Genomic DNA, 23,937 nt, shown 5'->3' with positions numbered 1-23,937 from the left:
CCTTATCAAAGGCGTTTGGGTGAGTTCATAACTTAATAATAATAATAATAATAATAATAATAATAATAATAATAATAATAATAATAATAATAATAATAATAATAATAATAATAATAATAATAATAATAATAATAATAATAATTATTATTATATAATAATAATAATGTTAAATGCTTATATTGTGCTTTTTACATCTAAATATGATCAAAAGCGCATCACAGTAATAAATTATACATAATAATCTAATAATAATAAATAAATAATGACGATATAAGAATTGACAGGGGCACCCAACGACAGTTTTCTCTCAAATCCTTTGAAACGCAATTTTAGGCTATCTGGAGTGTCTTTAAAGCTCTGTAGGTTCATTTCGGTCTGCGCTATAATATCTTTATCTGTTCGGTCATTCTAGGGGAACTTGAGTCTTTTCGAAATTACTAGGCCATTTTTGTCCATTTCTCGAAAACCTTAGGTCTTATTTCCTTTCCGAAAATCTTAGCTGACCTTTCTTCGGTACCTGAAACCAAATTTTTATCAATCCGAAAACACTAGGCCTTAAATTTCCCATACCACGAACGTTCGAGGTGAAAATTCCCTTTAGAAAATTGTAGTGGATTAAGGGCCTTCCGAACAGATAATTTACCGAAACGATCCGTTGGGTGCCCCTGAATTGAAACCCTAACAATCTTACACTATGTCCGTCTTATAAATACTTATAAAGAAAGGAAAAAGCTACTAACCAAACTTCTATAATGTACTACTGAACGCATCTCTAAACTAATAAGTCTTTAACATGGTTTTGAAGGTGTTGAAGTCAGTCTGACTTCCAATGTTGCCATAACGGAGACCTGGTTGACTTGAGATGATGATTCTCTGAGAGCTCAACCGTGCCCTACTGGATATAAATATTTGGACAAACCACGCGACTTAACATGTCCAATTAGCCTCAAACCTGTTTTTGTTTTCAAGAGCCTAGACCCAGAGCCTCTCTCTCTTGTACTGAGCCTTGAGAGCAACCATTTCCTGAGTAGTTTTTTTGTTTGTTTGTTTTTTTTTTTTTTGGAATATTTTCACGATACCCTTGGAATGCCCACGGATCAAATACTCGTTCAAAGAAAAGCAATGACACTTTAAGGGGCGGTGTCCCCTATTTTTGGTGTAACTTTGAATAGCCAAAAACATATTTGTAGTGATGGAAACGTTAAAATAATGGTTCAGTTTTGTTTAAAATTACCCTACCAATGCACAGAAACTAGTATTAATTATTTTTGGCTGTGGATGGCTTGGATGGAAATGGATTGCAACTTGAAAAAATTGGCCATTTTTTTCAATTTCGTCCTGTGCATTTTAGAGAAATTGCTGAAACTTATTATAGTTTGTTCTTCCTCGGAGAAATCACTTAATAATTTCCTCCCAGTGATCTGAGAGAAATTTTATGTGCGAGAAATTAAAGGTTCTTTGTCAAACATTTGAGTAGTTTTGAGCACAATACCGTGAGAGAAATCGCCGTAACTGTGCTCCTTTAAGTTCGAAAGAGAAATCTTCTTGGGAGAGAGGCTTCTGGTCGTGGGCTCCTGGTTTTTTAACCCTTTAATTATAACCCTAATATGCAAGATGATCACTGATCTTTGTTAGCACTTAAGGGGGTTTTATGCAGCTTTTGCCTTGAAAAATCATTTGATCCATATCACAAACTGACTTTAGGGGCTGGTCAAAAAGTATAGGGTAGGGTGGGCCGGAGCAGAGAAGGGATAGGTCATCAGTTTTTGAACCCTTGGTAAAGGGTGGGTCAATTTCAGCTACCCATAGGGGGTGGCTCATCCTATTTCGTAACAGGAATAGGCATACATTTGTCTGACAACCTGCAGTTCAAACTTCACCCCACACTTTACTTTTTGACTGGTCCCTTAGGCTCCTACCCAGGGCCCTGCCTGCGATAATGTACCATAGGCAGAGTGTAACAGTGTAAGAGGGCGGCGGCCAGTCACGTCACACACTCCTCCCCACGTTGGGAGGACTGTATAGGCCGTTACCGTGAAAGAGTTCCAATATCTACTTGCGGTCTTGGAGGAATATCTTTAGAATTCATTCAGTCAGAAATATCGTCCGAAATAACATACTGTTAAACCTTCGGCCAGCGGTAACAACCGTAAAATGAAGTGCCAATGCAAGCTTCCGAGAAAAGCTGCAAGGTGAACCGGCAGATCAAAAGCAGTTTGGAATCAGCGTTTTTTTGATATGGTAGACCGATTGTTATTGGTAGCTTTGAAAAAGTAAAAGCCCGGCGCCAGCTTTGCATGTGGGATACCATTGTTAATTTTTTTACCTGGTCTTGACAACTTCAACATGTTTGAGAAGTCCCTGATTTCTCTCCAGGATAGTCGAGCGGACGATTTACGGCAAGTAGACACGACGTGCAACGTTAAGAGAAATAGATTAAACGTGGCTTTCACTTCGACCGCCTGATAGGGGATGCAAGAACAGACGGGCATAAATTTAGACGGCGAGACTGATCCATAGGGCAATATCAGCAAGGTCACGGTTAAAATAATTGCCCAACCCTATACGATAAATAGAACAAAATGGGGACGATACTCGGTGAAAACGTGGCATTATTTCTCTGTTTTCTACCCTTTTGGAAGGTTTTTAAACTGAGGATGAGTGTGACGGAACGTTTTTCCACTTCTGGATAACTATAGACTTTACGGATCTCTAACGTTTGGAAATAACTGACATCGGGGGAAATTAGACTCAAATGGGCAACTCGCTTGCGGGAAAGAGCCGTCACTCTCTTGAGGTACGAGATCAAACCACGAACTGGTACACAGCAATGAGAGAAACTTGACTTGGGTCCAATCGCGTTTATTTCTAGCACTCGCACAACTTCTCGGAGATGAAACGTACACAGGTTGTTGCAGATGTAATCGTGGATATAATCGAAAAACAGTACAAACTGACTAGGTATATGATTCCAACAGCTATTCAACCAAAAGGAATACAGAGAAGTGCATACACAACTTGTTTGATCTTAGCTAAAATAAACCACAAAATATGTTTTTAACGCTGGAAGCTATTGTTGCTAAGGCTATTTTTAAAAGTAACCTAAATTGAAAATTCCTTAGAACAATAAATTACCAGAGCAGCAGAGTCGGCATAGGTTCTTGGAGCACGTACCAGCGAAGTATGAATATAATTGCAAAGTCAGCGAGTGGCTGTTGAGGCACTTACCATCGCTGTTTAATTCCAGAGTTTACCACCTTTAACAAAAACTGTATATTTAGAATTCTACGAATCAGCAAAACCATTCATACTTTAATCCGGATCTGGCTATTCCGCTGAAAAGAGCAACGCCAAAAAGCAAATTTTAAACAGCTATTGATGTGCGAAGGTTCGACCAAAAATAACTCTGAATGTATTTAATTCAAACGCAAAGTGTCAAATTGAATAAACACCGCGCAGTTTTAAAGGAAACTAATTACGTGTAAGGTAGATGGATTAACCTAAGTAAAGTAATTATTTGGTGAAATAGTATGTTTAGAAACGATAACAAGGACTATTTGTGCAGTAACTCAATGTTCCGGAAAGCGCTTAAAATAGTTAGTTTGTTGTGCCACGAGAACAAGTACTGTTGGCTTTTATAGGATTATTGTTTAGCAAACAGCACAAAGCATGAAAACAAAGCAACTAATTAACAAGATCCCTTTACGGGTGAATGCGGCTAAATGTAAGTATAGTGAAGCAGCGTATTCCCTTAAAAAAACTAAATGCTACGCTAAGTGACAAGAAAAAGCTACATCCTTATGCAAAGCTGGATACAAACAACAGAAATTCTTGAACCTAATTTACCACTTTAACCTCCTCAATCACACAGAACACTAGAAACTTGTTATCAACTACTGGTGCTAAGCTCTCCTAACATGAGCTCAAAATAAATACAAATACGCGGCTTTTCGTGGGTTGCGTCTTTATTTTTAACAAAAATAGACTGCAAGCAGTCCCTTTCTGGATAGTCGAGAGGTCGCGCGAAATAGCCGAGCGCGAAAAAAACTAGAGCGAACGAGCGAGGGGGGCCTGGGGAGAGGCGGAACTCGTTTTTTTCTCCTCGCTCCAGTCTCGCTGCGCTATGAGCACACCATCTCGACTGACCAGGAAGGGACTGCTTGCAGTCTATAACAAAAACGCAATGCAGTGTTACCGATAATTTTAATGCTTGAGTGCCATAACTGGAGCCTAAATATTCGGCAGAAACGTTTTGTGTCTATGGACCTCTATGGGAATCTCAACTGAAAGTCGGGTGGCCCAACAAACACACCGCTGACCACTAGCAATCCCTGACGTGCAGTTGTGAAAGTCAGGTTATGGTGGCCTGGTTTTACTCTTGCTGCAACAGTATCAAATTGGCTATATCCGTAACTCCGATCAAATTTGACAGCCTGGTTTTTCTTGTTGTCAAACCAAACCGTGGCCTGTCCTCCTATGCTAAGAATCATAACTGTCACAGATCGTAAACTAACATCACTAAAATTGAGACTCGGCACAACCAAGCTTACTGTAAGAGTGCTTAAGCGCTTCTGTGCACACCATCCCCCTTCTGCATCAGGGTGAAGCGGTTTTAAGTCGCTCTTTGGAAGTAAGCACGGTGAAAAGCCTTGGTTTTTTATCACTCTAAACTGAAGATTTGGCCGGTGAAGATGTTTATTTATATCTGGTGTTTTTCCTGTCCAACACAGTGGCTTTTTCAAAGCTTCGGTCTCACTTTTAACAAATAAAAGCTTCGGCAAATTGTTGTCTTTGTTTTCTTTCACTCGATCAACTCCTTTGCTGATGTCTTCGATTAGCTCTTTGAAAACGCTTCTCACATACTTTATCATCATTATCCCAACAAGAGCATGCGCATTACCGTCAATATGTCCATCACTAGCTGTCATGTTTGTGATTACAGCGCTCCATTTTCCTTTTTCCTCACGGCACAGTACTTCCCTTAGACTTAATGAGGCAATCCCATAATGGCGTGCCAGTTCAACTTGCCCAAAATTTTCGAGGTTGCTGCACGAAGGATTTCGTAGACCAACATGACTAACCAAATTGATATAGAACACTGCGGGCGCTGAAGGGAGCGTTAAGACTTGCCGAGTCAATTGTTCCAAAGGTTTTACATGGTTTTCGTCATTAACGGACACTTCTATTAGGACAATATCGATATTCTCGTCTTCCCCTACGAACGTGTTGTAGCAATAAGCGTAAAAATAGCTTCCTGTTGCCCCGATTGCCAGTTGAAGTTCCTTAACAAAGGCCGTTGTAAGCTTAGCAATGGTTTTGTTCCACCAGAATGTAAACACTTTGAAATACAATCCTTCCAGACTCTTTTCGTCTTCTCCTAATTGACCTCCTGCACTATTTGAGCCTCCCAGAACAGCAAGTTTGATATCTGCACCCCTTAAAGTTTTCCTCAGAATATTCTTCAATCGAATAGGATTGCCGGGATGAATGGCTTTTGACATCAAATCGTCGCTAATGTTTAAATCACTGAAACGACCCGAAAGATTGTACACATCTTTGTATAAGGCAGCTCGAACCTCAGCTACTGTTCCGTGTTCGTTGAACAAGGCGTCATCGTTTTGATGACGTTTCGGATAATTCTTCTTGTTAAAAAAACGAACTGAGCTGAACTGAAAGACGTCGAAGAATACAAAAGCCAAGCAAACGCCAGCAAACAAACCATAAATCAAATGTCTGACATGTAAACGCATGTTAGATTTTCTAGCTATAGATTACGAGCGATCTCTCTGCAAACTGCAGTGTTCTAAATGCGAACTGAAGTAGCTCTACTAGACTTTCTCAAAGTCGCTCGCTTCTCTCTTCGACTTGTAAGCAAGTCTACACCTCTACTAACTAAGAGATGTAATTCAACACATTCAACCAAAAATTGTGAGAGTCAATTGAAAAAAGAATGTGGCTCTTTAATTAGTTTTTCTCATGGGACTTCCAATGTCAGGGGTGTCGCCGTGTTTTTCAAAAGTAATTTAGACATTGTTTTTATGCAAGAATTATCGGATTGCAAAGGCAGGCTGTTAGAGCGGTTTTCAGTTGAGTGTCGAAAGCAATTTCGCGTTTGCTTTGGTTTTGCATTACTACGCCCTGTGATTGGTTAAAAAAATTCGCGCCACTTCTCAACCAACGGGAATCCAAACCAAAACCAATCGTGTTTTGGCCTTTGATAGCTTAAACTGGAATTTCTTGTTAAAATGTTTATATGTTTTTGGTTTCGGACCAAGCCTTATTAGATGGGTAGAGAGACATTTTATACTAACATATAAAGTTGTGTGTTCAATAACGGGTTTTGCACGCCATATTTTGAATCACAAAGAGGGGTAAGACAAGGGGACCCGCTGTCACCATATTTATTTATTATCGCAGCTGAAATCCTAGCAACTGCTATTCGCAATAGATCCGATATTCAAGGGGGGGGGGGGGGGTGTATAAAAATAGGCCAAGATAGTTCAATATGCCGATGATCTCTGCTCTGTATTTGTTCCTGATATTGAGTCTGCTAAGGGCGTTTTTGAACTGCTTGATTTTTTGCGAAACCTGTTCTGGTCTAAGGGTCAACTTTTCCAAAACTGAGGCTATTTGGATTGGTTCGTGCCGGCAAAACACGGAGACACCTCTTGGCTTGAAATGGTGTAACAGCGTCAAAGCCCTTGGGATTGTTTTTACGTACAATGAGGTAGATTTGATGTCAAAAAATTTTTATGATAAATTGAAAGATATTCGACTGCAAACAAGCTTGTGGAGTTGCCGTGGTGTCTCACTGTATGGTAATTAAATCACTTTTGCTTACAAAAATGTGGTATGTATTTTCAATTCTGCCAACCTCTGGGGATTTTATCAAACAACTTAATACTATAATCTATAATTTTCTTTGAAAAGGGCCAGATAAAACAGCCCGACAAGCTGCAATTAATGATTTGGAATTTGGTGGTCTTAATGTTACAGATATTGAAACCTTAATCAAAGCTTCTAGACTGGCCTTGATTGGTAAACTATTTTCTAATGGTTCACTGCCTTGGAAAGCTTACTTTAATTACTTACTTAAGGATTTTGGTGGTGAATTTTTATTTAGATGCAACTATGATGTCGAAGAGTGTAAAATTTATTCGAAATTTTATTATGAGTTTCTTCAGTGGTGGGCAGACTTTAGAGAGTCCTTTTCAACAAAGCCTCCTATGTGTAAATACATAATCTGGAACAATAAAGACATTAAGATAGATAATAAATCAATTTACTATCCTAATTATGTTAAAGCTGGAATATTCTGCCACCATTTGCAATTTGATAAAGATAACATTCAATCTTACAACAATGTAAGGGGTTTTGGAGTAAGAAATACCAACTTTTTTTGTGTGGACAGGGGTAAGAAGTGCGATACCTTCCCACATGAAAACAGAATGCCCAAATGAAAATGAATTAGGACCGTTAGAATTTTTCTGTGGAGAAAAAACATAAATCCTCTTACTAGCAAGAGTAAGCAGTTTTATCGCTTGTTAGTGTCCATGAAAGTTAAACCTTCGAGGGGCTTTTTAACTGAAAGAGGATTTCGACCTGGACGATTCAACTGCTGCTAATGCTTTTCGTCAGTAGTAACATTAAATCGTATTCATCTAAAACTTTTATTAGAAGTTTTCAGTTTAAAGAATTGGCCGATATTACTTTTACTAACCATCGTCTTGCTTAAATAGGTTATGTCCCGAATAATCTGTGTACCTTTTGTGAGGAAGGACCAGAAACGGTTCATCACCTATTCTATGAATGTTCTTTCTCCTATCGTTTTTGGAAACAGTTTGAAAATTCCTGGTTTATGCTCTCAGGAAAGTATGTAGAATTCACCTTGAAAGATGTTTTTGTCGGTAGACAACTTGGAGAATCTGACCAGTTACTAAACTATCCATTTATTCTTGCTCAACTTCATATTTGGAATTGTCGTAAACGTAGAGTACCTCCAAATTTGGAAAAATTTTTAAAGCAATGCTGGATGTGAAATACAGAACGGAAATGTATCTTGCCTCTAAGAATAATAAGGTAAAACAATTTCAGGCTAAATGGTAATTTTATATCAATGTTAGAGATATTCGTATAATTAATTGATTAAGTTTTAAGTAATGGAGGTGTTATTGGTGACCTGTTATTAATTGCAGTGTACTTATCGCTATGAATGGAAATAAAATGTGGAAAAATAAAGATATAGAAAATCTTTTTTTAAAATAAAGAAAAATCACTTTTCTTGCCACAAAAAAAAAAAAAAAAGAAAAAAAACTCATAGATGTCATGGTCATCTTCGATTACGAAGGACGAACATGGTCATCAGCCTCACGAAATCTTTCCTCCCCAAAGAGACGTACGTGACAAGTTCGGCTAAACTCTCTGGACGATATAGAATCGTGACATCTGAAGGTGAGCCAATGATAATCTTTTGAAAGCTAGTAACGGACGTATCCAATACATCACTTAATAATTTCCTCCCTGTGATCTAAGAGAAATTTTATGTTAGAGAAATTAAAGGTTCTTTGTCTATTATTCGAGCAGTTTTGACCACAATACCGTGAGAGAAATCGCCGCGACAGTGCCCCTTTAATAGGCCTTATCACGGTTTTCGACGCCATTTTGACGAGTAGGCAAAGACGTCTTGAAATAACTGTTGGTATGGATATCCAATGTCAAATAATTTTCATAAAACATGGCTTCTAAAAAATCAATGAATTGGAAACTTTTAGCACTAGGAAAACGATGGTAAGAAAAAAAAAATTGGAGGGATGTAGCTGTGCCAGAAAGCGTCCAGCCGTGGACAAAAATTGCAAAAATTGGCCAAACGTACGTACGGCAGAATTTATTTTGACTTTACGAGGAGATACTTTAGAGTTTCTCTCTTCTTTACTGAAAAAAGTGCGAAAATTTACCGCCCGAAATTCGTACAAACCCGTTTTGAAACTAGCCAGGAGTGAAGGAATCAACAGATGTATCATTCGCTGGTTGCCATGGAAATGGGGTTTACCAGTTGCAACGGTGTTTTTAGGCACTCGAAAGTATTTCTGAACCCAGATATTTCCACAGGGTTGAAAGAACCAGAACATCAAGAAAAATATATATCACTACCAGCAAAAACTGAAGAAATGGTATAGAGCCACCTTAACACACGTTTCCATATCACAAAATGACTTAAGTCTCTTACCCAGAGCCCTACCTGTAATAATGTACCATAGGCAGAGTGTAAGAGGGCGGCGAGAAGAGAGCATTCGCAATATCAATGCAGGACGTTCTTTGGCAAGTCATGTCACGCATTCCTTCCCACGTTTGGGAAGAGTGCGTGAAGTGACGAGCCAACGAACATCTGCGTGGGAGGCTACACTGTTACGTGACCGGTTTATGACCAGCGTGGATGCAGTACATGATGGAAAGGAAGAAAATCGCCCAATTTCAATCGATTCAATTCGATTTCCAATCGTCCAATTGGAGGGGATTTAACCTTCTTTTATGTCTATGGGAATCTCAACTGAAAGTCGGGTGGCCCAACAAGCACACCGCTGACCATTAGCAATCCCTGACGTGCAGTTGTGAAAGTCAGGTTATGGTGGCCTGGTTTTACTCTTGTTGCAACAGTATCAAATTGGCTATATCCGTAACTCCGATCAAATTTGACTGCCTGGTTTTTCTTGTTGTCAAGCCAAACCGTGGCCTGTCCTCCTTTGTTAAGAATCATAACTGTCACAGATCGTAAACTAACATCACTAAAATTGAGACTCGGCACAAACAATCTTACTGTAAGAGTGCTTAAGCGCTTCTGTGCACACCATCCCCCTTCTGCATCAGGGCGAAGCGGTTTCGAGTCGCCTTTTGGAAGTAAGCACGGTGAAAAGCCTTGGTTTTTTATCACTCTAAACTGAAGATTTGGACGGTGAAGATGTTTAGTTATATCTGGTGTTTTTCCTGTCCAACACAGTGGCTTTTTCAAAGCTTCGGTTTCACTTTCAACAAATAAAAGCTTCGGCAAACTGTTGTCTTTGTTTTCTTTTACTCGATCAACTCCTTTGCTGATGTCTTCGATAAGCTCTTTGAAAACGCTTCTCACATACTTTATCATCATTATACCAACAAGAGCATGCGCATTACCGTCAATATGTCCATCACTAGCCGTCATGTTTGTGATTACAGCGCTCCATTTTCCTTTTTCCTCACGGCACAGTATTTCCCTCAGACTTAATGAGGCAATCCCATAATGGCGTGCCAGTTCAACTTGCCCAAAATTTTCGAGGTTGCTGCACGAAGGATTTCGTAGACCAACATGACTAACCAAATTGATATAGAACACGGCTGGCGCTGAAGGGAGCGTTAAGAGCTGCCGAGTCAATTGTTCCAAAGGTTTTACATGGTTTGCGTCATTAACGGACACTTCTATTAGGACAATATCGATATTCTCGTCTTCCCCTACGAACGTGTTGTAGCAATAAGCGTAAAAATAGCTTCCTGTTGCCCCGATTGCCAGTTGAAGTTCCTTAACAAAGGCCGTTGTAAGCTTAGCAATGGTTTTGTTCCACCAGAATGTAAACACTTTGAAATACAATCCTTCCAGACTCTTTTCGTCTTCTCCTAATTGACCTCCTGCACTATTTGAGCCTCCCAGAACAGCAAGTTTGATATCTGCACCCCTTAAAGTTTTCCTCAGAATATTCTTCAATCGAATAGGATTGCCGGGATGAATGGCTTTTGACATCAAATCGTCGCTGATGTTTAAATCACTGAAACGACCCGAAAGATTGTACACATCTTTGTATAAGGCAGCTTGAACCTCAGCTACTGTTTTATGTTCATTGTCCAAGGCGTCATTGTTTTGATGACGTTTCGGATAATTCTTCTTGTTAAAAAAACGAACTGAGCTGAACAGAAAGACGTCGAAGAATACAAAAGCCAAGCAAACGCCAGCAAACAAACCACAAACCACATGTAAACGCATCTTGGATTTTCTAGCTATAGATTACGAGCGATAGCAGTGTTCTAAATGCTAGCCTCACGCAATCTTTCCTCCCCAACGAGACGTACGTGACGAGGTATCGAGTTCGATAATCTTTTGAAAGCTAGAAACGGATGTATTCAATACATCCGCGAAAAAGATCCCGTATCCCACTTTGTTCGCTGTTTATTGGGTCACAATTGTAAATGTCTTACACTTTGTAATATTTATATTGTATTTTAATAAGCGTGGCTTCTTGTGGGATTTCAAATATTCATGTAGCACTTTATTAAGGATAATTTTTCGTGGGATTTCGAACTCACAACCTTCAAAGTAAGAGGAAATTCAACTAAAAGAACGGTGTCCAAGTTGCTGAATTGGATCAATAAAAAACAAGGAATCACAGTTGAATAATCAACGCTATTTCAATTAACACCAAATAAGCAGCTGTATGAATAGCTCGTGACTCTTTAGAGAATCTCTCGAATGATGAATTTGTACTTCCTTATATATTATTGTGAGTTTTTATTTTGTCATATTACTGTGTTTTCCGATTAGGGTTTACCCGGGTTTTTGGGTAATTCGTTTAAAAAATATTTTTGTTAAAATAATATACGACTAATATATATTTAACAATTATTCCACGACACGAAACGTGCATAATATTTAGACATCAGATGATAAATACCCAACAAGGCGAGTAGCGCCGAGTTGGCTTTAATCATCTCATATCCAACAATCAAGACTGAAATATTGCTAGAAGTTGCTTTTTTCGCTTTGCAAGAACAACCCAATGCATATGAAATGCCTGGAATTGCATTATACAAAGATCCATTTTTTTTAAAAATAAATATAAATACTATCACGATAACAGCTGCCTCTCCAGGATCCTATGCTTATCAAAATGTTAAATGTCTGATAACTTGATTTTTTTTCTTTTTTCTTTTGTGAAGAAAAATGCCACTGCGTGTGGTATCTAAACTTGCTGTAAACTTTATTTTTATTTATTTTTTTATTTATTTATTTGCCCAAAATCAACGACTTTTACATTATTTCATTCATCACTGTAGTAACAGCATTGGGCAGGAAGTCTCAGAAGCCTTTCTAGGCTTATCGAGGAGACCCCCCTTAGTAACTGTTACTAATAACTCTGGCGATATATGAAATTATCATAATCTACGTTAAATTATAAATTCCTATAATAGGGCAAGGAACGAGCTACAACTAAAATATACTAATAACATCAAAGAGATCAAGAGAAAAAAAAATACTAATTAGCAAAGAGTAGAAAATACAAGAATTGTTTATATCTATATTTGATTTGTAAGGATAAAGTACTTTAGGTTTCGTTTAAAAGTTGATTGACACCTGGTTTTTTTAAGATCACTTGGCAAGTTATTAAATATATCTACTCCCTTATAACTTATACTAAATTTTCTAATATTTGTTTTGATTAAAGGCTTGTGTAATTTTTTGGTTGATCGTGTATTATAATTATGCACATCTTCATTAGTCAAATCGAAGAGGTCATTAAACGAGACTTTGAGATTCTATCGAGTTACGTCGGTACCAAGGGATTACATGCATCAGTAGCAAGTGTATGCGTCAACTCAGGTTTGACGAACCGAACTGATGTGACTGTTAAACATTAGAAGGCGTTTAAAAATTAATAGAAATCAAGATATCCCAGTGACCCCAATAGGACTGTGTGAGAGGGAGTCCCTTGGCGCTGATGTAGTTTGGTACAATCTCATCACCTTACAGTCGTAGGATTTTAAAACGTGCTTTAAAATCCTACGACATTTTTTGTGACGTACACGACAGTCGTAAGCGAGTTGTAGGTTTGATTTACAAGAAAAAATTCGTGTCGTAGGACTGTCGTAAGCTTGTCGCATGGGACAAAGTCGTACCGTGTAATTCGGCCTTAACATTCCAACAATCTCCAGCATCAATCTACAGTTCACTATCCTTCATTTTGCGATTCACAATTCCGTTCTCTATTCGTTCTGACTCGATCTGACCTTACATTACAATTGTACTAATATTTACTCAGTTTTGTTGTCAAAAAAGGTTTCCATTTAGCGTGAAGCATCTTTATGCCATTGTCCTTAGCAGCTATTAGTTGTTCAATTTTAAATTCTTCAAAAGGCGGGAAGAAAGTGAGAATGTTATTCCTCCGACAATTCAATAAATGCAGTTTACCTAAAACAATAATTAAACAGGTCACATTTTGAGTCAATTACACCAGTTAATACAGTTTGTAAATCAACTTTCCGTTGCTCTGAGGACAGCAAAAACCAATAAGATTCAAACTGTTCCCAAACTTGCTTGAGTAAAAGCACTGAAAGACTAAATGGTCAATAGTTTCTGGACGACGACTTTCTGTTGGATATTGGCAAATGAAACTTTACAAACTGCTACATGACTGTTGGCAGGATTACAGTGTTTTTTTTTCTGTCTATGTATGTTCTAGATTTTTATCTCAATAATTTGTCCATTTTTTTAAAAATATTTCACTATGTTAAATTTCATGTATGCGTGCACATACTGTACCAAGGAATGTTTCCCTGCCATTAAGGTGCGATAGAAGGCTGCATGAACAGTGATGAATATAATGTGGCCTAGATTTTAATCCAAAAAAATGTTATATCAGTGGTAATTTAAATGGATTTTTTCCTCGAGTTCAGTGTAAGGTTTCTCCTGATTACAAGTACAAAAAGTTTATAGGAATACAACAGTAAAAGAACAAACAATTGAATTTTGTAACAATGAGGCATCAGTGACTGCCGTAGAAATAAATAATTTCAAACTGAAGGAGGGTTATTGCGTTGTGAATCTTTTTCATCTTAACCATAATAGTTACATGAATGAGGTGCATACTGACTGAGTTGTCTTGGAGGGGTGAGGGTATAACTGGGGGTGCTTGTCAAACCGAAAACCACAAAACTTATTTTACAACCATTATTTTAAGAAAGAGACCACAGTTGTTAAGACATGCTTTTAATTTTCAGCAGTTTGTTTCAAAACATTCAATAAGCACCTACATGTACATGTACATCAACTTTTTTATGCGAGATTCCACCCCTCCTCCTTTTTTTCAATTGGTGTACTACAACAGCCGTTGTGCAGTTCCAGAAAATATCCATACCCCCCCCCCCCCCACTGAAGGTTTTTTTATTTTAACCCCCCACCCCCTCGGAATTTCCGGAGAGGGTTTATGATGACCCCCCCACCCCTCCGGAATTTCCAGGTTTTTAAAACCCTTCTCCCTGAACCCCTCAGAAGTTCAAAATCCATTTAGACTAAGAAAATTGACGACGCACACTATTACGATCAATTTTTGTTATTATTGAAGCAACGTCGACTACTCTTAAACTAGTTCAGATATTTACAACACTTCGCTATTTTACTTGTTTATCCTTTTGCTAAAATTATATCCGGAAATATTGGAAAAAACTCTAAAATGGTCGAGTTTTTAGGTCAATAAAACACGGTTTAATTCTTTGTTGTCGCGTAGTTTACGTTTATAACTTTCTCGAGCGCTTAAGAAGTTATCTCTATCACGTTACAACTTTTCTTTTTCACCTAAAAACGACCGGCCTTTGCAAATTCCATTTTCGTTATGACCTCCACAGAAAAACGTTTGCTATTATCGCGAAGAAACCGCTATGAATATAAAGTTGCACATTGAATATACGATGCTGGATTTTAATTTATCAAGTAGAATCTTGAAGAACTTTGAAAACCCAGTCGAAAACTGGCTGCGCGTGCATGCATAAGAATTGAAAGCCGCCTTTGTGAACAGTTTCAAAAGGTTCTCCTTTCAAAACTTTCAAAACTAATTAGTCCGTTGATTCACGTCTCGGCACTGAGATCGTGAATGAAATGAATTCAAGAAAGAAAAGAAGTTTGTGTTTTCAACGTTTTATGTCAGGTTTTTATAAAATAAACGTCGCTGTCTCACGTCCAACGGAATTCAATCTTGAGCAAAATTTGCATACATCGGGAATTGCTTATTGTTACATTGTACTATTTCTTATTTATATACTCGACCCCACAAGGTTCTAGCTTAAAAATTTATTGAGTAAAAGGGCTGTTTTTCTAGAAAAAATAAAATCCCCTTTTAGAATGAAGAAAAACTTGATTATTTTTTGTTATTGTAACTTTTATGTTCTTAGTTCATGTTAGTGCTCCTTTTTGGCTTTGGTTACTTTTCGTTCGATTTCGGCGCTTTCCTGAAGGAATTACCACGACATATGACGTCATAAATTGCCGTTGCAGACCGCAGAGGAAGCGTATTTAGCTATATGTAGATGAACAACCACCTCCCAGCCTCAGAATACAAACGCAGTGATTCTGAGTCAAGATCTAAAGTTACGTCGCTCTGTTTGTTTTGTTGTTATTGCGGATTGGTTTTTCAATAAAATGGTTACCGTTAATTATCTTAACTTTAAAAACAATAAACTAACCCAAATAATCAAACAAAAGGGGTTTTGGTGAAGCCTTGTTGCTACCGATAGTTCATATGGCCATCGTAGCGTCGGACGACATGTGATTCGGTACTAAATTCCTCCTGAAAAATCTAAGCTGTGATGGAGTTACAACTCTTTTGTCTCTGCATGTCTTCGTTCATGTCTCCTCAAACTGGAAAACCATCCGAAGTATTTGTTGCAGTACTGGCATGTATATGGTTTTTCGCCTGTGTGTGTTCGTTCATGATTCTTGAGAGATGCTGACTGAATAAAGCACTTATCACAGTATTTGCATGAATAATATTTCTCGCCTGTGTGGGTTCGTTCATGTACCTTGCAAGATGATGAAAGACCAAAGTGCTTATCACAATATTGACATGGATAGCTTTTCTCTCCTGAGTGTATTCGCTGATGCCTCTTCCAAGATGATGAATAGCCAAAGCTCTTATTACATTGCTTGCAAATGTAAGGCTTTTCTCCTGTATGTAGCCGCTCATGTAATCTGTAGTCTGATAATCTTCTGAACGCCTTATCGCATTTTGTGCACCCATACGGCTTTTCTAAATAAGCAGTGTGTATTTGTTCATGTCGTTTACGATGTGTAGAGGTGTTGAACCTCCTTTTACAATACTTGCATGCATATGGCTTCTCTCCTGTGTGAGTTCTTTCGTGTGTCTTGCAATTTGATAGCTGGTAAAAGCTCTTTTTACAGTGCTTGCAGGCATGTAACTTCTCTCCTGTATGTGTTTGTTCGTGCTGCTTACAGTTTGATGAGGTGCGAAAACTCTTTTTACAGTACTTGCAGATGTAAGGTTTCTCTCCTGTATGTTTTCGTTCGTGTTGCTTGTAAGCTGATGAATACCGGAAAGGCTTACTGCAATATTTGCAGTTAAAAGGCATCTCTCCTGTGCGTGTCCTTTGACGTTTTATTAGCTGCCAAACCGCTGAAGATATTTGTAAGCTTTCTTCCCATGTCGAAACTGCCTTTGTTGAGAAAAATTTTCTTCGTCGACAGCCTCGTTCCATTAAGTATAATTGTGAAACAACTTTTCTTGGTAACATCAAACTTTGAAGCTGGAGATTTATCCTAAGGGAATGGCAGAGAGAAATAACTTCCCGGCTGAGGTTTTCTAATGGCCTATTTTTTATCTACGTTTGTGAGCTTAGTGACCTGGCCTTTGAGTTGAAGCGAGACTGGAGTTGTTTTGTTTTGATACAAACCTCAGTGCTTTTCAAATGTAAAGCAAACTAGTTTCCATAAGAGCGGCAATACAGTCAACTCTCGCCTTGCGGACACCTCGCTATTACGGACACCCCGATAATACGGACAGCAACTAGATCCCCAGCATATAAAATAAATTGCAGACGTTCGACTGAAATGAATGAATGAATGAATGAATGAATGAATGAATGAATGAATGAATGAATGAATGAATGAATGAATGAATGAATGAATGAATGAATGAATGAACAGACTCTTGCTATTAAGGACACCAACTCGCGGTCCCGAAAGTGTCCGCAACAAAGGGAATGATTGTATTTTCATACGAAAAGTAGTGGTGTGCTTTGTATCACTTCCAGTCAAAGGCCAGGTCACTAAGCATACAACTGACATACAACTATTGGATATTTTACTTTAACAATTTCATGTCAAAATAATCATTTCAAACTCTTCCCTGAGTTAAAAAACTTGCGGTCTTAAGTACTGCTGTCAATCTGAATCAGTGATCAAAAATTGATATGTCATACTGCTAATAACATTGGTTTATCACAAAGTCAGCAGCAGCTCTGTATGAGATAGTGGGAGGTTAGTCATCTTCCAGCGGATATTGAACATTTTCCAACCTAACTGGCTGTTGTTTTAATGCCAATTGCTTTTTTTTCTATACTAACCTGATTCAGAGATGGTCCAAGCAACCTCGGGTCATCTGAGAATCAGGCTACCATTGTACTAGGCTACAAACATTTAAACTGGTATGACCGGATACATGAACGATGCAATCACAAGCTTGCACAGGAAACCTATACAATGGCCGATAGAAGCCTGCAGGTAACGCAAGCGCAAGCTTTGTCGTAATGGCCTATCAAACCGTCTAACGTTAACACTATCAACTGCAATAACTTCATGATCAGTATTCTTGAATACAAGAAACAACTAACATAAAATATCAATCTTTATCTTAATTTTGTTTTTGTTAGGTAAAGAGAATCGAAAACTAATTTTCTAGGGTGAAAATCACGGCACCAATAGAATCTTTCCAATCAACAAAGAACTTAATAAAAAAGGATAACTTTTTAAAACTTTTGTTTACTGGATTTGCGTGCAGAAATAAAGCTAAGCTTTCGGTTTGCCTCTAACCCTATTCACTGGGTAACTTCACCTCTAGAATCGGGGTACTGGATATAAAATCGCCAATACCTGGCATGTCATATATCGGCGATTAAATTCGCTGGCATTCGCCTAGTGTGCCTGTTCCCGCGATTTTCTACGCTCATCGCTGTGAATCGCCAGTAAATTCAACCAATCAGGATGGGCTATTTTATCACATGACTTTTCATAAGGGCGGATAGCGGCGATACGACGGAGCCTGGGGAAAAGGTCGAGGCGCCATATCGCCGCGATCGGCGGAAAAGATCGCCAAGTGTGTCCGCATCAATCGTTGGCGAAAATCGCTTTCCAAATTCGCCGCGATCGGCGAATAAAATCGCTTAGTGTGTCGCTGGCTTAAAATGTTTATTATAAGACATTTTCAGTAAATTCGTCTTCACTATTGAAGTTGATTTTGATGGGGATAGGACAATTTCATTTATTTACTAGCCAATCAGAAACAAAAACGTAACATTGCACTTCTTTCACAAAAATGTTGGTTTCCTAACCGATAAATAATCTTACTATTTTTAAAACATTTATGATTTACTCAGTTGCTCAGACGGCTTTTTCTTAAACTTGTTCTTTTTCGAAACACAAATTTCTCTTCTTGTATTCTTCTAGGGAAAGAATGGGAAACATGCTAACAGAGCTCTGTGTGCTTTTAAAAAGCAGCCAAACTGAATTGTGATGCCTGTTACCATATTGGCAATCACGTATTTTTTTTCGCAGTTATCTTTCAGAAGTTTAAAATGCAACAGGCCAATCATAACGTCCGCTATTCTTGTCCCAAAGCTGAGTTTGCCACAGATGAAGTTAAAAACATTACTTTTTATGTACCGTTCATAGCTTTGCAATTCGGTCGAGTGGTATACCTCAACTTGACTCTTTAGAGACTGTCTACACAAAGAAAAAGTCACCAACGTGTATATTCATTCCGGTTATTCATTACTTGCTTTAAAAGGAACATCGCAAGTAGAAGAGTTTTGATAATTTTCGAAAAATTACCATTACCTTTATGTCTAGACTCTTTGATCGTTCTTCGCAACGTTCCGTTGAAGATCGAAGACGCCCGTTTATTTTCAAAAAGCTCCCGAAATTTTACGCAGAGGATTTCTAATCATTTCCTGAATCCTTTCGAAGATTGTCAACGGAGAAACGAAGATGTTCAGTCGACCATACTCTCGAGCCCTTCAGCCACCTCTAATGCTTCTATTACCAGAAAGCTGTATTCATTGAAACAGTAATAATAAATTGGCTGATTTTAAATGCCGATTGCATTTTGTTGGTAAGCTTAGGGAAACAGCAAAAACCCAAATCTTACAATTTTTTTAACGTCCTTGCTCTAGAGCGTGAGTCTACTTTTGAAGTTTTTCGGTAATGATGCAATGTTAGTTCTACTATAGAGGTTATTAGTCGAATAAGATGACGCAATTTTCCTTATCAACCCTGAAGTACGTAAACGAGATAAACTCAATCTATAATTACTTTTAAAGCCATGTCCCATACCTGGTTTATAAAAGAGAGAGAAAGCAATCCTTCCGTTATGACTCAAATCACTCGCATTAACTCAGTTAACTCGCACACATGACTAGGTAACATGGCCACGTCTTAATTGATTAGTCACACGCACCATATCACCTACATCACCTTCATCTTAACTCGCCCACTCATCAGCTAACTCGCCCACACCTTATGAGTTAACTCAACCAGTCCTTAACAGTTGAATCACCCACATCACACCAGTTAACTCGCTCACTCGATCGGTTAGATCGCCCACAGCATATCAATTAATCCCTCCGGGCCTTAACAGTTGACTAGCCCACATCACACCAGGTAGGTCGCCCACAGTTTATCAGTTAGTTTGCCCACAGCATATCAGTCAGCTCGCCTACACCATATCAGTTAGGTGGCTTATATTGCATTGTAGCAGTTTTTTTCTTAAAACTAATGCAGCAATCCTTTATAAATATGTTTGAACTATTATTATTATTATTATTATTATTATTATTATTATTATTGTTATTATCAAACGTCTCAAATTGATCAGAAGTTTTCATAAGTAGGGAAAATCGCAGACGATCGGAGATTACACTTTTTACCGACCCTCCCAGACTTTCCCAGCTAATGAAAACTGGAAATAATAGACATCTCCGATCGTCTGGGATGGTGGGAAAATCGAGAGTGTTTCTATTTTCACGACACGTGCCAGATTTCTGCGATGGTCAGCGATCATTCCCGACAAATGGAAATTTAAATTTGTATTGTCGAAGACGTCGGCGACAGTTTCAGCTCGTCACCAATCCTCTAAATTGCTTTGCAAGGCTATCCTGGGCCAAGCGTGTGGACCGGCTTGCTGGGTTATACGGTGTTATTCACTTAGGAGCCGTGGGCGAGAAAAGTGACTTTTTCTCGTGCTATTCTTCTTTCCGACTCGCTTCATTCGTCCGCTTCAAAATAACGGTATTAACTGCTAAGACACTCCAGCAACCATCTCTCTATATTCTATCTAGTACAGAATGCAAGCTAACATAGCCTAATTTCAGGACTGTGTATGCGTGAAATATTGGAAAGGATCTGTTCTAGATAAGCCCTGAAGGGTTTCTCTACCACTCCGATCAGGAAGGAAGGGCTGGACTGGCCGTATCACCTAAAAGAAATTTCTGGCTAATTATTTGTCTAAAGACGAACTTTGCGTCTGGTTTGTGCGTCAGAACGACGCATAAGACAGACGCAATATTCGTCTCAGACGGTACAAATACCTCCAACTATTAGAATGAGAAGCATCTATCTCTACACATAGCTGTTAAGTTAACTGAGAAGTTGTATGCGAATTTACTGCCGTCGTACTGAGGAAGGTGCGCGTGTTAACCGAGTATTATAGTTTGGGCGAATTAGGTACATGGTGGGGTGAGTAACTTTTATTGTAACTTGGCGCAGTGTGGGCAAGTTGTACTGACTTGTACTGATATGGTTTGATATTGTGTGAGCGAGCTAGCTGATATGATATGGTATTGTGCCTATTGTGTGGGCTAGTTAGTTGTGGGCAACTTACACGGTGTACACATGGTGTAGGTGTGACGTGTTAATTGTCATGTTGTGGGCACGTTAACTATCCCAGATTATTTTAAGGAGGTTGAGACAGTGTGATCCCCTTGGTTTTTTAAGTGAATATTTTACTCGCACTGATAAAGGAGCTGAATCATCCCCACAGTTTTTCAGCCTTCAGGCGTCCATCGATAGTCCTATCTGGCCTTCAAATTAAACTGGCGTTAATTTAAGGATAAATATTTCCAGGTTACGAATACGCGAGAAAACATTTTACCGAAGAAAACTCTAGCATCAAATTTCCGAGGTAATTAAGGGTATCCGAACAGGTATACCACCAGAACGAATACGGAAGACTTGAGTGAGCCCTGAGTGTTTTCACCAGAGGGAGTAAGCTGATTGTGTGGGCATGCCCACTGATATGGTGATTGCATGTGTGGGTGACTAATTGATACTGTGTGGGCTTAGTTTTGGCTTATAGTTTCATTTGTTGTCAAGTGTCGCATATTTCACGTACAAATAAGTGCCCCGTGGTTCCGTTTTGTTTTCAGTCTTTTTTTGCGTGCAACTTCAGCCCGAAACTTTGCAATATTGTGGGTTAGGAGACTGATTTCATACAGGCAAGTTTGCAACTTCAATCGTGCGGGCCGAACTTGTGAGGTGAGGTGTGGGTGGATTAGTGGTGGGTAGTGATTAGATGTGGGCAAATACACTAGTGGGCGAATTTTAAAAGCAGCATTGAATCTTGAGTCCTCCGGCATTGTGTGAAAATATAAGGAATACAGGAGCCATTTGTTGGTATGGGTAAAAATAATGGAATTATTTGAGGATAAAATCAACAATAATATTTTTAACGTAATTCTTATGAATTGGATAGAAATTTCAAGAATACATGAAGGGGAAACACATTTTTGCCTGAATCCTGTGGGGAAAATATATGCATATTTATCGGGGTAAATTATTAAGGGATTAAGGCGTTGTAAAAGGATATTTTTCAGTTGGCAATTTTTTTGATGAATTTCCTTAGGACATGAAGAAATTTCAAATAGATTTATTTATGGCTGATATTGAAAGAGCAGCTCTCGGGTGGTTATTTTTTGGAGGAGGGGGGGGGGGGGGGAGATGCATGTGCAAGTTGTAAAGCCTCTGTAGGTGAGTCGACGACTATAGCCACACTTTAACAGACTTAAATGTTTACCCACCCATTTTTGCCATCTTTTCGCAAATCCTTCAAAAAATAAAGGAGATTCGGGTGACACATGGCCTTAAACCAGACTGATTGCAGGGCTGACACTAAGGCAGAGGAAAATTTATTTGGGCCAATATTTCAACTAGTACCACTAGTCTTCTTCTGGGCCAGAGTTACAAATAACGGCTCTTAAAAGTTTAAATTTGAACGTAAACATAAATAGTTAACAGTTAACCAGTGTACATGACATAGCGTATATACGGTTCATAAGATACATGTAGATTTAGTGAAGAAGTTAAAAAAAGACTAGAAATAATTCATGACTGACGTTCATTTCGTCGGTTAAAGCCGTCGTGTGACGCCTCTCTCGCTTTTCGACGGGATCCGCTGTTCTTCAGTTGTAATTCCAGAGGAATTGATTTCATGTCTGGGGTCTGTAACACGCTTGCGCGGCAAGCTGAAGTGTCTAGAAACTGCTGCTACGGCATTAGGGTGATTGGGATTGTTAGAAGCTTGTTAGACGGTCTTACCTCTATAGAAGAGATCCCCTATCACAGCGAAGATGATCCTTGCTGACAATTCATTTGGGTACTGCCTGTTGTAAGTTAGAGGCTTTGTTCAAGAACATTTTTGTTTGTACCAGTCTTTAGCAATCTAGATTATTCATACCTTTTATTCTTGTCTTACAAGCTCAGACCTGATTGGCCTTTCGAATACGTTTTTAAACATATTTAAAAACCTGTTTTCCTTTCTGTCTAAGGTGTGAATAGCCTCGGAGCGCCACGGGTAAGGAAACATGGTAACCCGTTGCTGCGAGAATGGTTATGACGTCACTGTCCGTCCGACCGTACGTCCGTTCACAGCATCACAGGAAAACCAATGCGAATTACACACTCAAGTATGCGAAGCCCGTGCTGCCGCTGCGTTTGTTTCAGTGGTGGGAAATTGCATGGCCAACTACGCCCGCGTTTTAAAAAAGCACAAAGGAGATTTTGAAGACAACAAAAGCAGCATAAGTCAAATTATGTATTTATTGAATATGTCGACAAATGTGGAAAGAAGAGAAAGAAAAAGAGAGAAAGAAAACGAGAAAGCGACGTATAAGCAAAAAAATTAAAAAGTGATCAAAATTAAGGTAAAAACCAGCCTCAAGACACCTCCCAAGGTTGTTATCTAGAACTCATCCCAAATAAGGTCAGTGAAGCTGAAACTTTGGTATATTGCACAAGTGCTCACAGGAGCTATGAGTGCCGATTTTGAGCAAAATCGGCCGACCCTCATTTCCAAGCCTGCCCCACTCTCTCAGGCAGAAGCTCTTTTAAAATAGTTTTCCCTTGACTATGACCTTCCCATTGTTCGTAGGCCCCATATGGGTGTTGGAACATCAACAAAAACGTCAGGGAACGGTGAAGGGGACAAGAAGGAAGCTTAAATTCTGCCTCCAAATTTTTTCTTGTCAAGTCTCTTACATAGACTTGTAACAAACGATATTTTTCAAATCTTGTAGCACTCAATGATAACGTCCTCGATGCGTGCGTGACTGCTGCAGTGTTGTCGTTAAAAATAAAGTCTTCTTCCCCACTCCGGAACCTATGGCGAGAATTGTACGAGTAAGATATTGTGTGATCATTTTGGTTGACAGATTGACATGGCGCCGACGAATAAGTAAGTTGGGAATTTGACTCTAAACCTTAGACTTTTACGAGAACTGTACTGTACGTTCCAGGAACAGTGGAACCAATAACCCTATTTAATTTTTTTTTTTGGAGTCCGCGCTAGTCCGACGAAACGCGTAGGAAAAATATACAAGTGTTAAACTTCAGTTTGCAAAGTGCTGCTCACCGGCCAGTGAATGTTT

General features: G+C 38.8%; 3 protein-coding genes across 3 annotated transcripts; all 3 read right to left on the bottom strand.

Annotated features, from left to right (window-relative positions):
* Positions 1–2,729: 2,729 nt before the first annotated feature.
* On the bottom strand, positions 2,730–6,980 carry LOC146481593 (uncharacterized). Its single transcript, XM_085108347.1, has one exon. The coding sequence runs from the start codon at positions 5,748–5,750 to the stop codon at positions 4,269–4,271; it is 1,482 nt and encodes a 493-aa protein (XP_084964473.1). The 5' UTR covers positions 5,751–6,980; the 3' UTR covers positions 2,730–4,268.
* Positions 6,981–9,532: 2,552 nt separating this feature from the next.
* Positions 9,533–11,005, bottom strand: LOC146481592 (uncharacterized). The gene has a single exon (XM_085108226.1). It carries the CDS (start codon positions 11,003–11,005, stop codon positions 9,533–9,535), a length of 1,473 nt encoding a protein of 490 aa, XP_084964352.1.
* A 4,595-nt stretch (positions 11,006–15,600) lies between these two features.
* On the bottom strand, positions 15,601–16,374 carry LOC146481591 (uncharacterized). The gene has a single exon (XM_085108225.1). It carries the CDS (start codon positions 16,372–16,374, stop codon positions 15,601–15,603), a length of 774 nt encoding a protein of 257 aa, XP_084964351.1.
* Positions 16,375–23,937: the final 7,563 nt, after the last annotated feature.

This window comes from Pavona decussata, unplaced genomic scaffold, assembly GCF_977016875.1.
Source record: "Pavona decussata unplaced genomic scaffold, jaPavDecu1.1 SCAFFOLD_49, whole genome shotgun sequence".
NCBI lineage: Eukaryota > Metazoa > Cnidaria > Anthozoa > Scleractinia > Agariciidae > Pavona > Pavona decussata.
Note: the sequence above shows the minus strand (reverse complement) of the source record. Positions and strands in the feature narration are given on the sequence as shown.